The sequence below is a fragment of the Taeniopygia guttata genome, chromosome W, assembly GCF_048771995.1.
Source record: "Taeniopygia guttata chromosome W, bTaeGut7.mat, whole genome shotgun sequence".
NCBI classification, from domain to species: Eukaryota; Metazoa; Chordata; class Aves; order Passeriformes; family Estrildidae; genus Taeniopygia; species Taeniopygia guttata.
In genome coordinates, this window is record NC_133064.1 from 3,227,977 (window position 1) to 3,242,769 (window position 14,793).

A 14,793-nucleotide genomic window follows, 5' to 3' on the forward strand; every position below is an offset into this window, starting at 1 on the left:
GGGTGAAAAATTGGAATTTTTGGGGGAAAGAAATGGAATTTTGGGGGAAAAAATAAAATTTAAGGAAAAAACTAGAAATTTTTTTGGCAAAAATGTGGATTTTTGGGGGAAAAATCGAATTTTTTTGGAAAAAAAAATTGACTATTTTGAGTGAAAAAAGGGAAAAAATTTTAATTTCTTTGGAAAAAAGCAGGAATTTTTAGGTAAAATCGGAATTTTTGGGGGAAAAAATTGGAATTTTTGGGTTAAAAAATGGGAATTTTTTTTAGAGGAAGAAAATGAAATTTTAGGTGAAAAAATTCTAATTTTTATGGAAAAAATCTGATTTTTTGGTGAAAAACTAGAATTTTTTAATGAAAAAAATACAAATTTTTCCATGAAAAATTTGTAATTTTTTTGAGCAAAAATGTGAATTTTTGGGTGAAAAAAATTGGATTTTTGAAGGGAAAGAAAGGAATTTTTGGGTGAAAAAAACTGATTTTTTTCAGAAAAAAAAGGGATTTTTTTGGGGAAAAAAAATGGGAGTTTTTGGGGAAAAAGTTGAAATTTTGGGGGGGAAAATTGGAATTTTTGGGCGAAAAAAATAGAATATTTTAGGGGAAAAATGGGAATTTTGGGATAAAAAAATCGAATTTTTTGGCAAAAAAATTCAACTTTTGAGTGAAATAAATTGAATTTTTGATGGAAAAAAGTCGAATTTTTAGTGGTAAAAATAGAATTTTTTAGGGGAAAAACTGGGGCTTTTTTTGAGGAAAAAGTTGAAGTTTTTGGGTGAAAAACTGGAATTTTTTTGCAGAAAAATGGAAATTTTTTAAATTGAAAATGTGGGATTTTTTTGGGGGAAAGTGGGTGAAAAATTGAATATTTGGGTCAAGAAATCAATTTTTTTTTGAGAGAAATTCGATTTTTTGGTAAAATGGGATTTTTTTCATTTAAAAAATTGCCTTTTTGGAGAAAAAAAAGTGATTTTTTGGGTGAAAAAATCGAATTTTGGATGAAAAAATGCAGATTTTTTAGGGAATAATGGGATTTTTTGGGGGAAAATGGGAAGTTTTTGTGGGGAAAAATTGGAATTTTTGGGAAAAAAATTGAATTTTTTAGGGAAAGAATGCAAAATTTTGGGTTGAAAAAAAGGTTTTTTGGCAAAAAATTCATATTTTTTAGAAAAAAATGGGATTTTTTTGGGCAAAAATGGGATTTTTTTGGTGAAAAATTGGAATTTTTTCACGAAAAAAATTCGAATTTTTCAATGAAAATTTTGAAATTTTTTGGAGCAAAAAACTGAATTTTTGGGTGAAAAAAATCGTATTATTTAATGGAAAAAATTGAATTTTTTTTGGTGAAAAAATGACATTTTTGATGGAAAAAAATCGATTTTTTGATGGTAAAAAAATCGAATTTTTTCATGAAAAAAATCGAATTTTTTGCAGAAAAAAAAGGGATTTTTTTGGGAAAAAAATGGGATTTTCTGAGAGTAAAAAATATCATTTTTTCCCATGAAAAAAGTGAATTTTTTTGGGTTAAAAAGCGCTGCTTTTGGTCAGGAAACAGGAGGAGCGGGTGCAGCAGGTGAGGAAGAGGCTGGAGGAGGCGCTGATGGCCGAAGGGTTTTCCCGGAATTTCGAATGCGGAAAAACTCCGGAATTTCAGCGGGAAAGCGGCCAAGAGGCGTGAGGGAAAAAGGTAAAAAATGGGGAAATTGGGGCAAAAAATGGGAATTTTTGAAGGAAAAATTGGGATTAAACTGGGGAAAAAATGGGGAAAAAATTGGAATTTTTGAGGGAAAAAAATGGGATTAAAATGGGGAAAAAATTTGAATTTTTGAGGGAAAAATTGGGGAAAAGTGGGAATAAAATTCGAATTTTTGAGGGAAAAAATGGAGGAAAATTGGGGAAAATTGGGCAAAAAATTGGAATTTTTGAAGGAAAAATTGGGGGAAAATTGGGAAAAAATTGGAATTTTTGAAGGAAAAAATGGGGGAAAATTGGGGAAAAATTGGAATTTTTGAAGGAAAAATTGGGATTAAAATGGGGAAAAATTGGGCAAAAAATTGGAATTTTTGAAGGAAAAATTGGGGAAAAATGGGGAAAAGTGGGCAAAAAATTCGAATTTTTGAGGGAAAATTTGGGGGAAAATGAGAATAAAATGCGGAAAATAGGGGGAAAATTGGGCAAAAAATTGGAATTTTTGAAGGGAAAATTGGGGGGAAATTAGGTAAAAAATTTGAATTTTTGAAGGAAAAAATTGGAAATAAATTGGGGGAAAAATGGGGGGAAATTGGGGAAAAATTGGGATTTTTGAAGGAAAAATTGGGGAAAATTGGGAAAAATTCGAATTTTTGAGGGAAAAATTGGGGAAAATTGGAAAAAGAATTTGAATTTTTGAGGGAAAAATTGGGGGAAAATGGGGAAAAATTGGAATTTTTGAAGGAAAAAATTGGGGGAAAATTAGGCAAAAAATTTGAATTTTTGAAGGAAAAAATTGGGGAAAATTGGGGAAAATTCGAATTTTTGAAGTAAAAATTGGGATTTAAATGGGGAATTATATTGTAATTCTTGAAGGAAAAATTCATGAAAAATGAGAATAAAATGGGAAAAATTGGGCCAAAAAATCGAATTTTTGAAGTGAAAATAGGGGAAAAAATCTGCAAAAAAATTCGAGTTTTTGAGGGAAAAAATGGGATTAAAATGGAGAAAAAAATTGGAATTTTTGAAGGAAAAATTGGGATTAAAATGGGGAAAAAATGGGGAAAATTTGGATTTTTGAGGGAAAAATAGCGGAAAATGGGAATAAAATTGGAATTTTTGAAGGAAAATTTGGGGGGAAAATGGGGAAAAATTGGAATTTTTGAAGGAAAAATTGGGATTTAAGTGGGGAATAAAATTGGAAATTTTGTAGGAAAAATTGGAGAAAATTGGGGGAAAATTGGGGAAAAATTGGGGAAAAAATTGGAATTTTTAAAGGAAAAATCGGGATTCAAATGGGGAAAAAATGGGGGGAAAATTTGGATTTTTGAGGGAAAAAATTGGGGAAATTGGGGGAAAATTTGGGGGGAAATTTGGGGGAAAATTGGATAAAAAATGGGGAAAAAATGAGAATAAAATGGTGGAAATTGGGGAAAAATTGGGGAAAAAATTGGAATTTTTGAAGGGAAATTTGGGGAAAAATTGGGGGGAAATGGGCAAAAAAATCGACTTTTGGTAGGAAAAAGTGGGGGGAAAATGGGGAAAAATTGGGCAAAAATTGGGGAAAAATTGGGGTAAAAAAGGGCAAGAAAATCGAATTTTGAGGGAAAAATGGGGAAAAATTGGGGGAAAGTTGGGCAAAAATGGGCAAAAAAATCGAATTTTTGAGGGAAAAATTGGAGGAAACATCGATGAAAAATTGGGGGAAAAACGAGAATAAATTGGGGAAAATTGGGCAAAAAATTGGAATTTTTGAAGGGAAAATTGGGGAAAATTTGGGGGAAATTTGGGGAAAATTTGGCAAAAAATTCGAATTTTTGAAGGAAAAATTGGGGAAATTGGTAATAAAATATGGGAATTTTGGGGGAAAATTGGGGAAAATTGGGAAAAAAATCGAATTTTTGACAGAAAAATTGGGGAAAAAATGGGAATAAAACTGGGAAAAATTGGGGGAAATTTGGGGAAAATTGGGCAAAAAGTTGGAATTTTTGAAGGGAAAATTGGGAAAAAAAATCGAATTTTTGAAGGAAGAATTGGGGAAAATTTGGGGGAAAATAGGGGAAATTTGAGGGGAAATTGGGAAAAATTGGGCAAAAAAATGGACAAAAAATTGGAATTTTTGAAGGAAAAATTGGGGAAAAAATTGAGGAAAAATTGGGGAAAAATGGGAAAAAAATTCGAATTTTTGTAGGAAAAAGTGGGGGGAAATTGGGGAAAAATTGGGCAAAAAATTGGAATTTTTGAAGGGAAAATTGGGGAAAAATTTGGGGTAAAATGGGGAAAAATGAGAATAAAGTGGGAAAAAATTGGGGGGAAAATGGGCAAAAAAATCGAATTTTTGAAGGAAAAATTGGGGGAAAATTGGGCAAAAAATGGGCAAAAAATTCGAAGTTTTGAAGGAAAAATTGGGGAAAAGTTTTGGAAAGTTTGGGGGAAAAATTGGGTGAAAAATGGGGAAAAATTGGGGAGAAATTGGGGGAAATTAGGGAAACTTGGGAAAAAATTGGAATTTTTGAGGGAAAAATTGGAGAAAATGGGGGGAAAATTGGGGAAAAATTTGGGGAAAATTTGGGAAAATTTGGGGAAAATTGGGCAACAATTGGGCAAAAAATTCGAATTTTTGAAGGAAAAATTGGGGAAAAATTGATAAAAAATTGGAATTTTTGAAGGAAAAATTGGGATTAAAATGGGGAAAAAATGGGGGGAAAATTTGGATTTTTAGGGAAAAATGAGAATAAAATGGGGGAAAATTGGATGAAAAATGTGGAAAAATGAGAATAAAATGGGGAAAATTGGAGGAAAATTGGGGAAAAAATGGAGAAAAAATTCGAATTTTTGAGGGGGAAAATTGGGAAAAATTGATGAAAATTTGGCAAAAAATTCGAATTTTTGAAGGAAAAATTGGGGGAAAATTGGGGAAAAATTGGGTGGAAAATGGGGAAAAATGAGAATGAAATGGGGAAAATTCGGAAAAAAATTGGGCAAAAAATGGGCAAAAAATTCGAATTTTTGAGGGAAATTTTGGGGGAAAATGGGAATAAAATGGGAATAATTGGGCAAAAAATTCGAATTTTTGAAGAAGAAAATCGGCAAAAAATTGGAATTTTTGCAGGAAAATTTGGGGGAAAATTGAGGAAAATTTGGGGGAAAATTGGGGAGGAAATGGGGAAAAAAACCAAATTTTTGAGGGAAAAATTTGGATTAAAATGGGGAAAAATTGGGGAGAAATTTGGATTTTTGAGGGAAAAATAGGGGAAAAATGGGAATAAAATTGGAATTTTTGAAGGAAAATTTGGGGGAAATTTTGGGGAAAAATGAGAATAAAATGGGGGAAAATTGGGAAAAAATGAGAATAAAATGGGGAAAATTGGGAAAAAAAATCGAATTTTTGAGGGAAAAATTGGGGGAAAATTGGGGGAAAAACGAATTTTTGAGGGAAAAACTGGGGAAAATTGGAAAAAAATTTGAATTTTTGAGGGAAAAATTGGGGGGAAAAAATTGGAATTTTTGCAGGAAAAATTGGGGGAAAATTGAGGAAAATTTGGGTGGAAATTGGGGAAAATTGGGGGAAAATGGGGAAAAAATTGGAATTTTTGACGGAAAAATTTGGATTAAATTGGGGAAAAAATTTGAATTTTTGAAGGAAAAATTGGGATTAAAATGGGGAAAAAATGAGGAAAAATTTGGATTTTTGGGGGAAAAATAGGGGAAAAAATGGGAATAAAATTGGAATTCTTGAAGGAAAAAATTGGGGGGAAAATGGGGAAAAATTGGAATTTTTGAAGGAAAAATTGGGGTAAAATAGGGGAAATTTGGGGGGAAATTGGGGAAAAAATGGGGAAAAAATTAGAATTTTTGTAGGAAAAAGTGGGGGAAATTGGGAAAAATATGGGAAAATTTGGGGAAAATTTGGGAAAAAATTGGAATTTTTGAAAGGAAAATCGGGGAAAATTGGGCAAAAAAATTAGAATTTTTGAAGGAAAAATTGGGATTAAAGTGGGGAATAAAATTGGAAATTTTGAAGGAAAAATTGGAGAAAATTGGGGGGAAAATGGGGAAAAAATTGGAATTTTTGAAGGAAAAATTGGGATTAAAATGGGGAAAAGATGGGGAAAAATTTTGGATTTTTGAAGGAAAAAATGGGAGAAAAATGTGATAAAATTGGGGCAAAATTGGATGAAAAATGAGGAAAAATTGAGAATAAAATGGGGAAAATTGGGGAAAAATTGGACAAAAATTGGGCAGAAAATTTGAGTTTTTGAGGGAAATATTGGGGGAAAAATGGGGAAAAATTGGGAAAAATGGGGAAAAAATTGGAATTTTTGAGGGGAAAAATTGGGGAAAAATGGGAAAAAATTGGGGAAAATTGAATAAAAAATGGGGAAAAATGAGAATGAAATGGGGGAAATTTTGGAGAAAATTGGGGAAATATTTGGGAAAAATTGGGCAAGAAATTAGAATTTTTGAAGGAAAAAATGGGGGAAAAATGAGAATAAAATGGGAAAAATTGGGCAAAAATTGGGCAAAAAATTCGAATTTTTGAGGGAAAAATTGGGGAAAAATGGGAATAAAATTGGGGAAAATTGGGGGAAAATTGGGCGGAAAATTAAGAAGAAATGGGAAAAAAAGGCCAAAAAATTCGAATTTTTGAAGGAAAAATTGGGGTAAAATTAAGGAAAATTTGGGGGGAAATTGGGGAAAATTGGGCGGAAATTCGGTGAAAATTGGAGAAAAAAATGGAATTTTTGAAAGAAAAATTGGGATTAAAATGTGGAAAAAATGGCGGGAAATTTTGAATTTTTTAGAGAAAAATTTGAGAAAAATAAGGCAAAAAAATTGATTTTTTGAGGGAAAAATTGGGGGGAAATTGGGGGAAAATGAGAATAAAATGGGGAAAATTGGGGATAAATTGGGGAAAAATTTGAAATTTTTGAAGGAAAATTAGGGAAAAATTGGGAATAAAATTGGATTTTTTGAAGGAGAAATTGGGGAAAATTAGGCAAAAAAATCGTATTTTTGAGGGAAAAAATATAGGAAAATAGGGAAAAAACAGGAAAAATTTGGGATTTTTTTGGAGAAAAAAATTGGAGTTTTTGGGAGAAAAAAATGGGAATTTTTTGGATAAAATATGGGAGTTTTTTTGGTTAAAAATTGGGAATTTTTTGTGTAAAAATTTGAATTTTTGGAGGAAAATTGGGAATTTTTGGGAAGAAAAATGTGGAAGTTTTTGGGTAAAAAATGGGAATTTTTTGGGTTAAAAAACGGGGAATTTTCTGGGTAAAAATTGGGAATTTGTGGGTAAAAAATTGGGAATTTTTGGGTTAAAATAGGGAATTTTTTGGGGGGTAAAAATGGGAATTTTTGTGGGAAAAATGAAAATTTTTTGGGATAAAAATGTGGAATTTTTTGGGTAAATATTTGGGTTTTTTTGGAGGAAAAATGGGAATTTTTGGTACAAAAAAATAGGAATTTTTAGGGGAAAAATTGGGAATTTTTGGGATAAAAATTGGGAATTTTTGGGTTAAAAAAATGGGAAAAATTGGGATAAAATTTGGATTTTTGGAGGAACAAAGAGAATTTTTGGGAGGAAAATTGGGAATATTTTTTAGTATAAATTGGGAATTTTTGGGAGGAAAATGTGGAAGTTTTTGGGTAAATATTTAGGTTTTTTTGGAGGAAAAATGAGAATTTTTGGTGGGAAAACTGGGAATTTTTAGGGGAAAAAATGGGAAATTTTTGGGAGAAAAAGGGGTATTTTTTGGATAAAAATCGGGAATTTTTGGGAGGAAAAATGGGAATTTAGGGGGTAAAAAATGGAAATTTTTTTGGTTAATAAAAGGGAATTTTTTTGGGGAAAGTGGCCTTTTTTGGGGTTAAAAAAATGGGAAATTTTGGGTTAAAAAATGGGAATTTTCTGGGTAAAAATTGGGAGTTTTTGGGAGGAAGAAACGGGAATTTTGGGGGGGAAAAATGGGAATTTTGGGGTAAAAATTTGGATTTTTTTTTGGTAAAAAGTGGGAATTTTGGGGTTAAAAAATGGGAATTTTTGGGTGAAAAAAGTGGGGGAAAATGGGATAAAATTTGGATTTTTGGAGGAAAAAAGAGAATTTTTGGGAGGAAAAATGGAAATTTTTTGGGTTAATAAAAGGGAACTTTTTGGGTAAAAATTGGGAATTTTTTGGGGTAAAATGTGTAACTTTTTGGGTGAATATTGGATTTTTTTGGGTAAAAAATGGGAATTTTCGGGAGGAAAAATGGGAATTTTTGGGTTTAAAAAATGGGAATTTTTTGGGTTAAAGTTAGGAATTTTTGGAGGAAAAATGGGAATTTTTGGTGGAAAAAATGCTAATTTTTTGGGTTAAAAAATGGGATTTTTTTGGTAAAAATAGGGAATTTTTGGGTTAGAAAAATAGGAATTTTTTGGGGAAAAATTGGGAATTTTTGGAAGGAAAAATGGGAATTTTTTGGGGTAAAAAATGGGAATTTTTTGGGAGGAAAACCAGGAATTTTTTACCTAAAAATTTGGATTTTTGGGGGAAAAAAGGGAATTTTTGGAAGGAAAATTGGGAATTCTTTGGGTAAAAAATGGGAATTTTTAGGAGAAAAATGTGGGAGTTTTTGGGTAAATATTTGGGATTTTTTTGCAGGAAAAAATGGGTATTTTTGGGAGGAAAAATGGGAATTTTTGGTGGTAAAAATGGGAAATTTTTGGGTTCAAATTGGGAATTTTTGGAAGGAAAAATGGGAATTTTGGGGGTAAAGAAATGGGAATTTTTTGAGTAAAAATTAGGATTTTTTAGGTGAAAAATTGGGAATTGTTGGGGGTTAAAATCGGAATTTTTAGGGGAAAAATGGGAAATTTTTGGGAGGAAAAATGGGAATTTTTTGGGTTAAAAAATGGAAATTTTTTTTGTTCATAGAAGGGAATTTTTTGGGGAAAAATGGAAATTTTTGGGTTAAAAAAACGGGAACTTTCTGGGAAAAAATTGGGAATTTTTGGGAGGAAAAATGGGAATTTTTGGGTTTATAAAAGGGAATTTTTTTTGGTAAAAAAGGGAATTTTTGGGTTAAAAAATGGGAATTTTTGAGGGGAAAAATTGGGGGAAATTCTGCAAAAATTGGGGAAAAATCGGAATAAAATTGGGGGAAAAATGGGAAAAAATGTGAAAAAAAATTTGAATTTTTTCCCGATTTTTTTTTGTTTAAAAATTCTCCAAAAAATTCCTAAAAAATTCCTTTAAAATTCCTTTAAAAATTCAATTTTTTTTCTCTTTCAGGTCCAGGAAAACCATGGAGGAAACGGCTGCAAAATTCTCAATTTTTGGCACTTTTTTAACCCATTTCGGAATTTTTTTTCCGAAATTTTGGAATTCCAAAAATTCCTTTTTTTTTAAACAAAAAATAAATAAAATTTTAAAGAATTATTTTTTTTCCGGATGTAAATAATTTTAAATATTAAAAAAAAAATTATTAAAAATTCCCAATTAAAATTGAATTTATTTTGATTTTTTGCTTTTTTTTTTTGGTGGAAAATTCCACGTTAAAAAAATTAAAAATTTTAATTTTTTTTTTTTGGGAATTCCGGAATTTTGGGGTGGAAAAAAAAAAATCACCCCAAAATTTTTGTAAATAAATAAAGAAATAAAAAAATTTTAATTTTAAATAAAAAGAGAAATTTTTTATAGGAGAGATGAAAAATAAAAAATATCAGGTGGGAAATAAAAGAGAAATAAATGGATTTATTCGGAATTTTTTTGTGTGTGGAATTTTTGGGGGAAAAATGGGGAAAATTGGGGAAAATGTGGGAAAAAAATGGAAATTTTTGGGTTAAAAATGGAATTTTGGGGGAAAAAATGGGGAATTTTAGGGGAAAAATTGGGAATTTTTTGGGAAAAAAATCGGGAAAAATTGGGGATTTTTGGATGAAATTTTAGGGGAAAATTGGGAATAAATGGGGAAAAATTGGGAAATTTTTGGGGAAAAAATTCTGAATAAATGGTTGAAAAATGGGGAAAAATGGGCAAAAAATGGGCAAAAAATTCGAATTTTTAAAGGAAACAAATGGGGGAAAATGGGTAAAAATTTGGATTAAAATGGGGGAAATTGGGGAAAATTTGGGGGGGAATTTGGGGAAAATTTGGGGAAAATTGCGGGGAAATTGGGGAAAAATGGGCCAAAATTTCGAATTTTTGATGGAAAAAAAGGGGGAATAATGAGAATAAAATGGGGGAAATTGGGGAAAATTTGGGAAAAATTTTGGGAAAATTGGGAAAAAATTGGGGAAAATGGTGGAAAAAATCGGCAAAAAATTGGAATTTTTGATTGAAAAACTGGGAAAAAATGGGGAAAAATGAGAATAAAATGGGGAAAAATTGAGAGAAAATTGGGGGAGAATGGGGAAAAATTCGAATTTTTGAAGAAAAAAATGGGGAAAAATGAGAATAAATAGGGGGAAAATTGGGATAAATTAGGAGGGAAATTGGCAAAAAATTTGAAATCTTGCTGGAAAAAATTGGGGGAAATTGGGGAAAAATTGGGGAAATTTTGGGAAAATTTGCAGAAAGAATGGGCAAAAAATTCCAGTTTTTGATGGAAAAAAGTTGAAAAAATGGGGGAAATTTGGGAAAATTGGGGGAAAATTGGGGAAAAAATTGGAATAAATGGGGAAAAATTGGGGGGGAATTGGGGAAAAATTTGGGAAAATTTGGGAAAATTTGAGAAAATTTGAGGGAAATTGGGGAGAAATGGGGGGAAAATTGGACAAAAAATAGGGAAAAATTCAAATTTTTGAGGGAAAACTGGGGAAAAATGGGGAAAATTTGGGGGCAAATTGGGGAAAATTGGGAAAAAAAATGGGGGAAAATGGGGAAAAATTTGGATTTTTGAGGGAAAAAATGGGGAAAATTGGGGAAAAATTAGGAAAAAAGTTGGAATTTTTTAGGGAAAAATGGGGGAAAATTGGAAATAAATTCGGTGGAAAATGGGCAAAAATGGGAATAAAATGGGGAAAATTGGGGAAAAAAATGGGGAAAAAAATCGAATTTTTGAAGGAAAAAGTGGGGAAAATTTGGGGAACATTGGCCAAAAAAATCGAATTTTTGAGGGAAAAATTGGGGAAAATTTTGGGGAAAATTCGAATTTCTGAATGGAAAATTGGGGGGAAATTGGGTCAAAATTGGGGAAAATTGGGGAAAAAATGGGGGAAAATTGGGGAAAAATTGGGAAAAAAATCGAATTTTTGAGGGAAAAATTGGGATTAAAATGGGGAAAAAATGGGGAAAAATTTGGATTTTTGAGGGAAAAATAGGGGAAAAATGGGAATAAAATTGGAATTTTTGAAGGAAAATTTGGGGGGGAAATGGGGAAAAATTGGAATTTTTGAAGGAAAAAAATGGGGAAAATTTGGGGGAATTGGGGGAAAATTGAGGAAAAACTGGGGAGAATTTGAAATAAAATGGGGGAAAATTGGGCAAAAATTGGGCAAAAAATTGGAATTTTTGAAGGAAAAATGTGGGAAAATTTTTGGAAAATTTGGGGGAAAATTAGGGAAAAAATGGGTGAAAATGGGGAAAAATTTGGGTTAAAATGGGGAAAAAATGAGAATAAAAATGGGGAAATGGAGGAAAAATTGGGCAAAAAATTCGAATTTTTGAGGGAAAAATTGGGGAAATATGGAGAAAATTAGGGAAAAATTGGAGAAAAATTGGAAGAAAAATGGGCAGAAAATTTGAATTTTTGAAGGAAAAGATGGTGGAAAAATTGGGGGAAAATTGGGCAAAAGAATCGAATTTTTGAAGGAAAAAATGGGGGAAAATTGGGGAAAAATTTAGTGAAAATCGAAAAAAATGGGGAAAAAAGAGAATAAAATGGGGAAAATTGGGGAAATATTTGGGGAAAATTTTGGGAAATTTGGGGGAAAAGTGGGGAAAAAATTCGACTTCTTAAAGGAAAAATAGGGAAAAGTTTGGAAAAAATTGGGGAAAAAATGGGTGGAAAATGGGGAAAAATGAGAATAAAATGGTGAAAATTAGGCAAAAATTTGTCAAAAAATTGGAATTTTTAAAGGAAAAATTGGGGGGAAAATGGGGAAAAATGAGAATAAAATGGGGGAAAATTGGGGGAAAATTTTTGAGGAAATGGGGAAAAAATGGGAAAAAATGGGTGAAAAATTCGGGGAAAATTTGGTTAAATTTGGGAAAAATTGAAGAAATATTGGGGAGAATTTGGGGAAAAATGGGCAAAAATATCAGATTTTTGAAGGGAAAATTGGAGAAAAAATGGGGAAAATTGGGAAAATTAGGGGGAAAATGGGCCAAAAAATCAAATTTCTGAAGGGAAAAAAAACAGGAAAAATTTGGGAATTTTTTTGAGAAAAAAAATGGGAAGTTTTGGAAGGAAAAACGGGAATTCTTTGGAGAAAACATGAGAATTTTTGGGTTAAAAGAATGGGAAAAATTGGGATAAAATTTGGATTTTTGGAGGAAAAAAGAGAATTTTTGGGAGGAAAATTGGGAATTTTTTTGGGTATAAATTGGGAATTTTTGGGAGAAAAATGTGGAAGTTTTTGGGTAAATATTTGGGTTTTTTTGGAGAAAAATGGGAATTTTTGGTGGCAAAAATGGGAATTTTTAGGGGAAAAATTGGGAATTTTTGGGAGGAAAAATGGGAAATTTTGGGGTAAAAATGTGGATTTTTTTTGGGTGAAAAATGTGAATTTTGGGGTTAAAAAAATGGGAATTTTTGAGGGAAGAATCGGGAGAAAATTCTGCAAAAATTGGGGAAAAATCGGAATAAAATTGGGGAAAAAATGGGAAAAAATGTGAAAAAAATTTGAATTTTTTCCCGATTTTTTTTGTTTAAAAATTCTCCAAAAATTCCTTAAAAATTCCTTAAAAATTATTTAAAAATTCCTTAAAAAATTCAATTTTTTTTCTCTTTCAGGTCCAGGAAAACCGAGGAGGAAACGGCTGCAAAATTCTCAATTTTTGGCACTTTTTAAACCCATTTCGGAATTTTTTTTCCGAAATTTTGGAATTCCAAAAATTCCTTTTTTTTTAAACAAAAAAATAAATAAAATTTTAAAGAATTATTTTTTTCCGGATGTAAATAATTTTAAATATTAAAAAAAAATTATTAAAAATTCCCAATTAAAATTGAATTTATTTTAATTTTTTGCTTTTTTTTTGGTGGAAAATTCCACGTTAAAAAATAAAAAAAATTTAATTTTTTTTTTTTGGGAATTCCGGAATTTTGGGGTGGAAAAAAAAAAATCACCCCAAAATTTTTGTAAATAAATAAAGAAATTTAAAAAAATTTAATTTTAAATAAAAAGAGAAATTTTTTATAGGAGAGATGAAAAATAAAAAATATCAGGTGGGAAATAAAAGAGAAATAAATGGATTTATTCGGAATTTTTTTGTGTGTGGAATTTTTGGGCGAAAATTGGGGGAAAATTGGAGAAAATTTCAAATTTTTTGAAGGGAAAATTGGGTGGAAAAGGGAAAAAAAAAGAAAAATAAAATGGGGGAAAAACTTGGGATAAAATTGGGGAAAATTTGGGTAAAAAATGGAATTTTGGGGGGGGAAAAACGGGGAATTTTGGGGGAAAAATTGGGAATTTTTTGGGAAAAAAGATGGGGAAAATTGGGGGTTTTTGGGTGGAATTTTTGGAAAAAATTGGGAATAAATGGGGAAAAAATGGGAAAAAAATTTGGAAAAATTAGGGAAAATTGGGAATTTTTTGGCGAAAAAATTGGGAATAACTGGGTAAAAATTTGGATGAAATGGGGGGAAAATTGGGGGGAAAATGGGCAAAAATTGGAATTTTTGAAGGAAAAAAATGGGGAAAATTTGGAGAAAAATTGGGGGGAAATGGGAGAAAATTGGGCAAAAAATTAGAATTTACAAAGGAAAAAATGGGGGAAAATGAGAATAAAATGGGAATAAAATCGGGGAAATTTGGGGGAAATTTGAGAGAAAAATGAAGAAAAAAAGATAATAAAATGGGGGAAATTGCGGAAAAATTGGGCAAAAAATTTCGAATTTTTGAAGGCAAATTTGGGGGAAATTTGGGAAAAAATTGGGAATAAATTTGGGAAAAAATGGGGGAAAATCGGGGAAAAATTGGGTGAAAAATGGGGAAAAAATGGGCAAAAATTGGGCAAAAAAATCAAATTTCTGAAGGAAAAATTGGGGAGAAATTCGAGAAAATTATGGGGGAAATTGGGGGGAAATTAGGGAAAAATGGGTAAAAAATTGGAATTTTTGAAGGAAAAAATGGGGAAAAATGAGAATAAAATGGGGATAAATGGGGGAAAATTGGGGAAGAATTTGGGAAAATTGGGTAAAAAATGGGCGAAAAATCAGAATTTTTGATGGAAAAAATTGGGGGATATTGGGGGAAAATTCGGAAAAACTTGGGGAAAATTTGGGGGAAATTTGGGAAAGACTGGGGAAAAATTTGGATTAAAATTCGTATAAAATTTGGGGACACTGGGGAAAATTTTGGGAAAATTGGGGGGAAATTGGGGAAAAAATGGGCGAAAATGGGCAAGAAAATCGAATTTTTGAAGGAAAAAATGGGGAAAAAAGAATAAAATGGGGGAAAATTGGGGGGAAAATGGAAAAAAATTGAATTTTTGCAGGAAAAAATGGGGGAAAATTAGGGAAAAATGTGAGAAAAATTAGGGAAAATTGGGAAAAAATCAGAGAAAAATGGGCAAAAAAATTGGAATTGATGGAAAAATTGGGGGAAATAGGAAAAAAATGGGGAAAAACTGGGAGAAATTTGGAAAAAATCGAAGAAAAATTTGGGAAAATTTGGGGAAAATTGGGGTAAAAATGGGGGGAAATTGGGGGAAAATGGGAAAAAAATTCCTATTTTTGATGATAAAATGGGGGAAAAAATGAGAATAAAATGGGGGGAAATAAGGGGGAAATTGGGGGAAAATTTGGGGGAAAATAGGAAAAATGTGGAATAAATGGGGGAAAATTGGGGGAAAATTGGGGAAAATTTGGGGAAAATTGCGGAAAAAATGGGCAAAAAAATTCCAGTTTTTGATGGAAAAAAGTGGAAAAAATGGGGGAAATTTGGGGAAATTGGGGGGAT

General features: G+C 31.1%; 1 protein-coding gene across 4 annotated transcripts in view; it reads left to right on the top strand.

Annotated features, from left to right (window-relative positions):
- The window catches only part of LOC140682130 (methyl-CpG-binding domain protein 2-like), a 43,696-nt gene extending 30,600 nt beyond the window's left edge, over window positions 1-13,096 (top strand). Inside the window, exons 6-7 of one of the 4 annotated variants that reach the window (XR_012053388.1) lie at window positions 1,552-1,683; window positions 12,627-13,096. Coding sequence is in view for 2 of the 4 variants with exons in the window: in XM_072923036.1 (XP_072779137.1) it covers window positions 1,545-1,674 (130 nt within the window). In the remaining 2 variants the exon portion in view is untranslated. Of the gene's footprint in view, window positions 1-1,544; window positions 1,684-8,962; window positions 9,435-12,626 lie in introns of those variants that run through there. The other 3 variants (XR_012053389.1, XM_072923036.1, XM_072923035.1) reach the window with 3 other exon arrangements.
- Window positions 13,097-14,793: the final 1,697 nt, after the last annotated feature.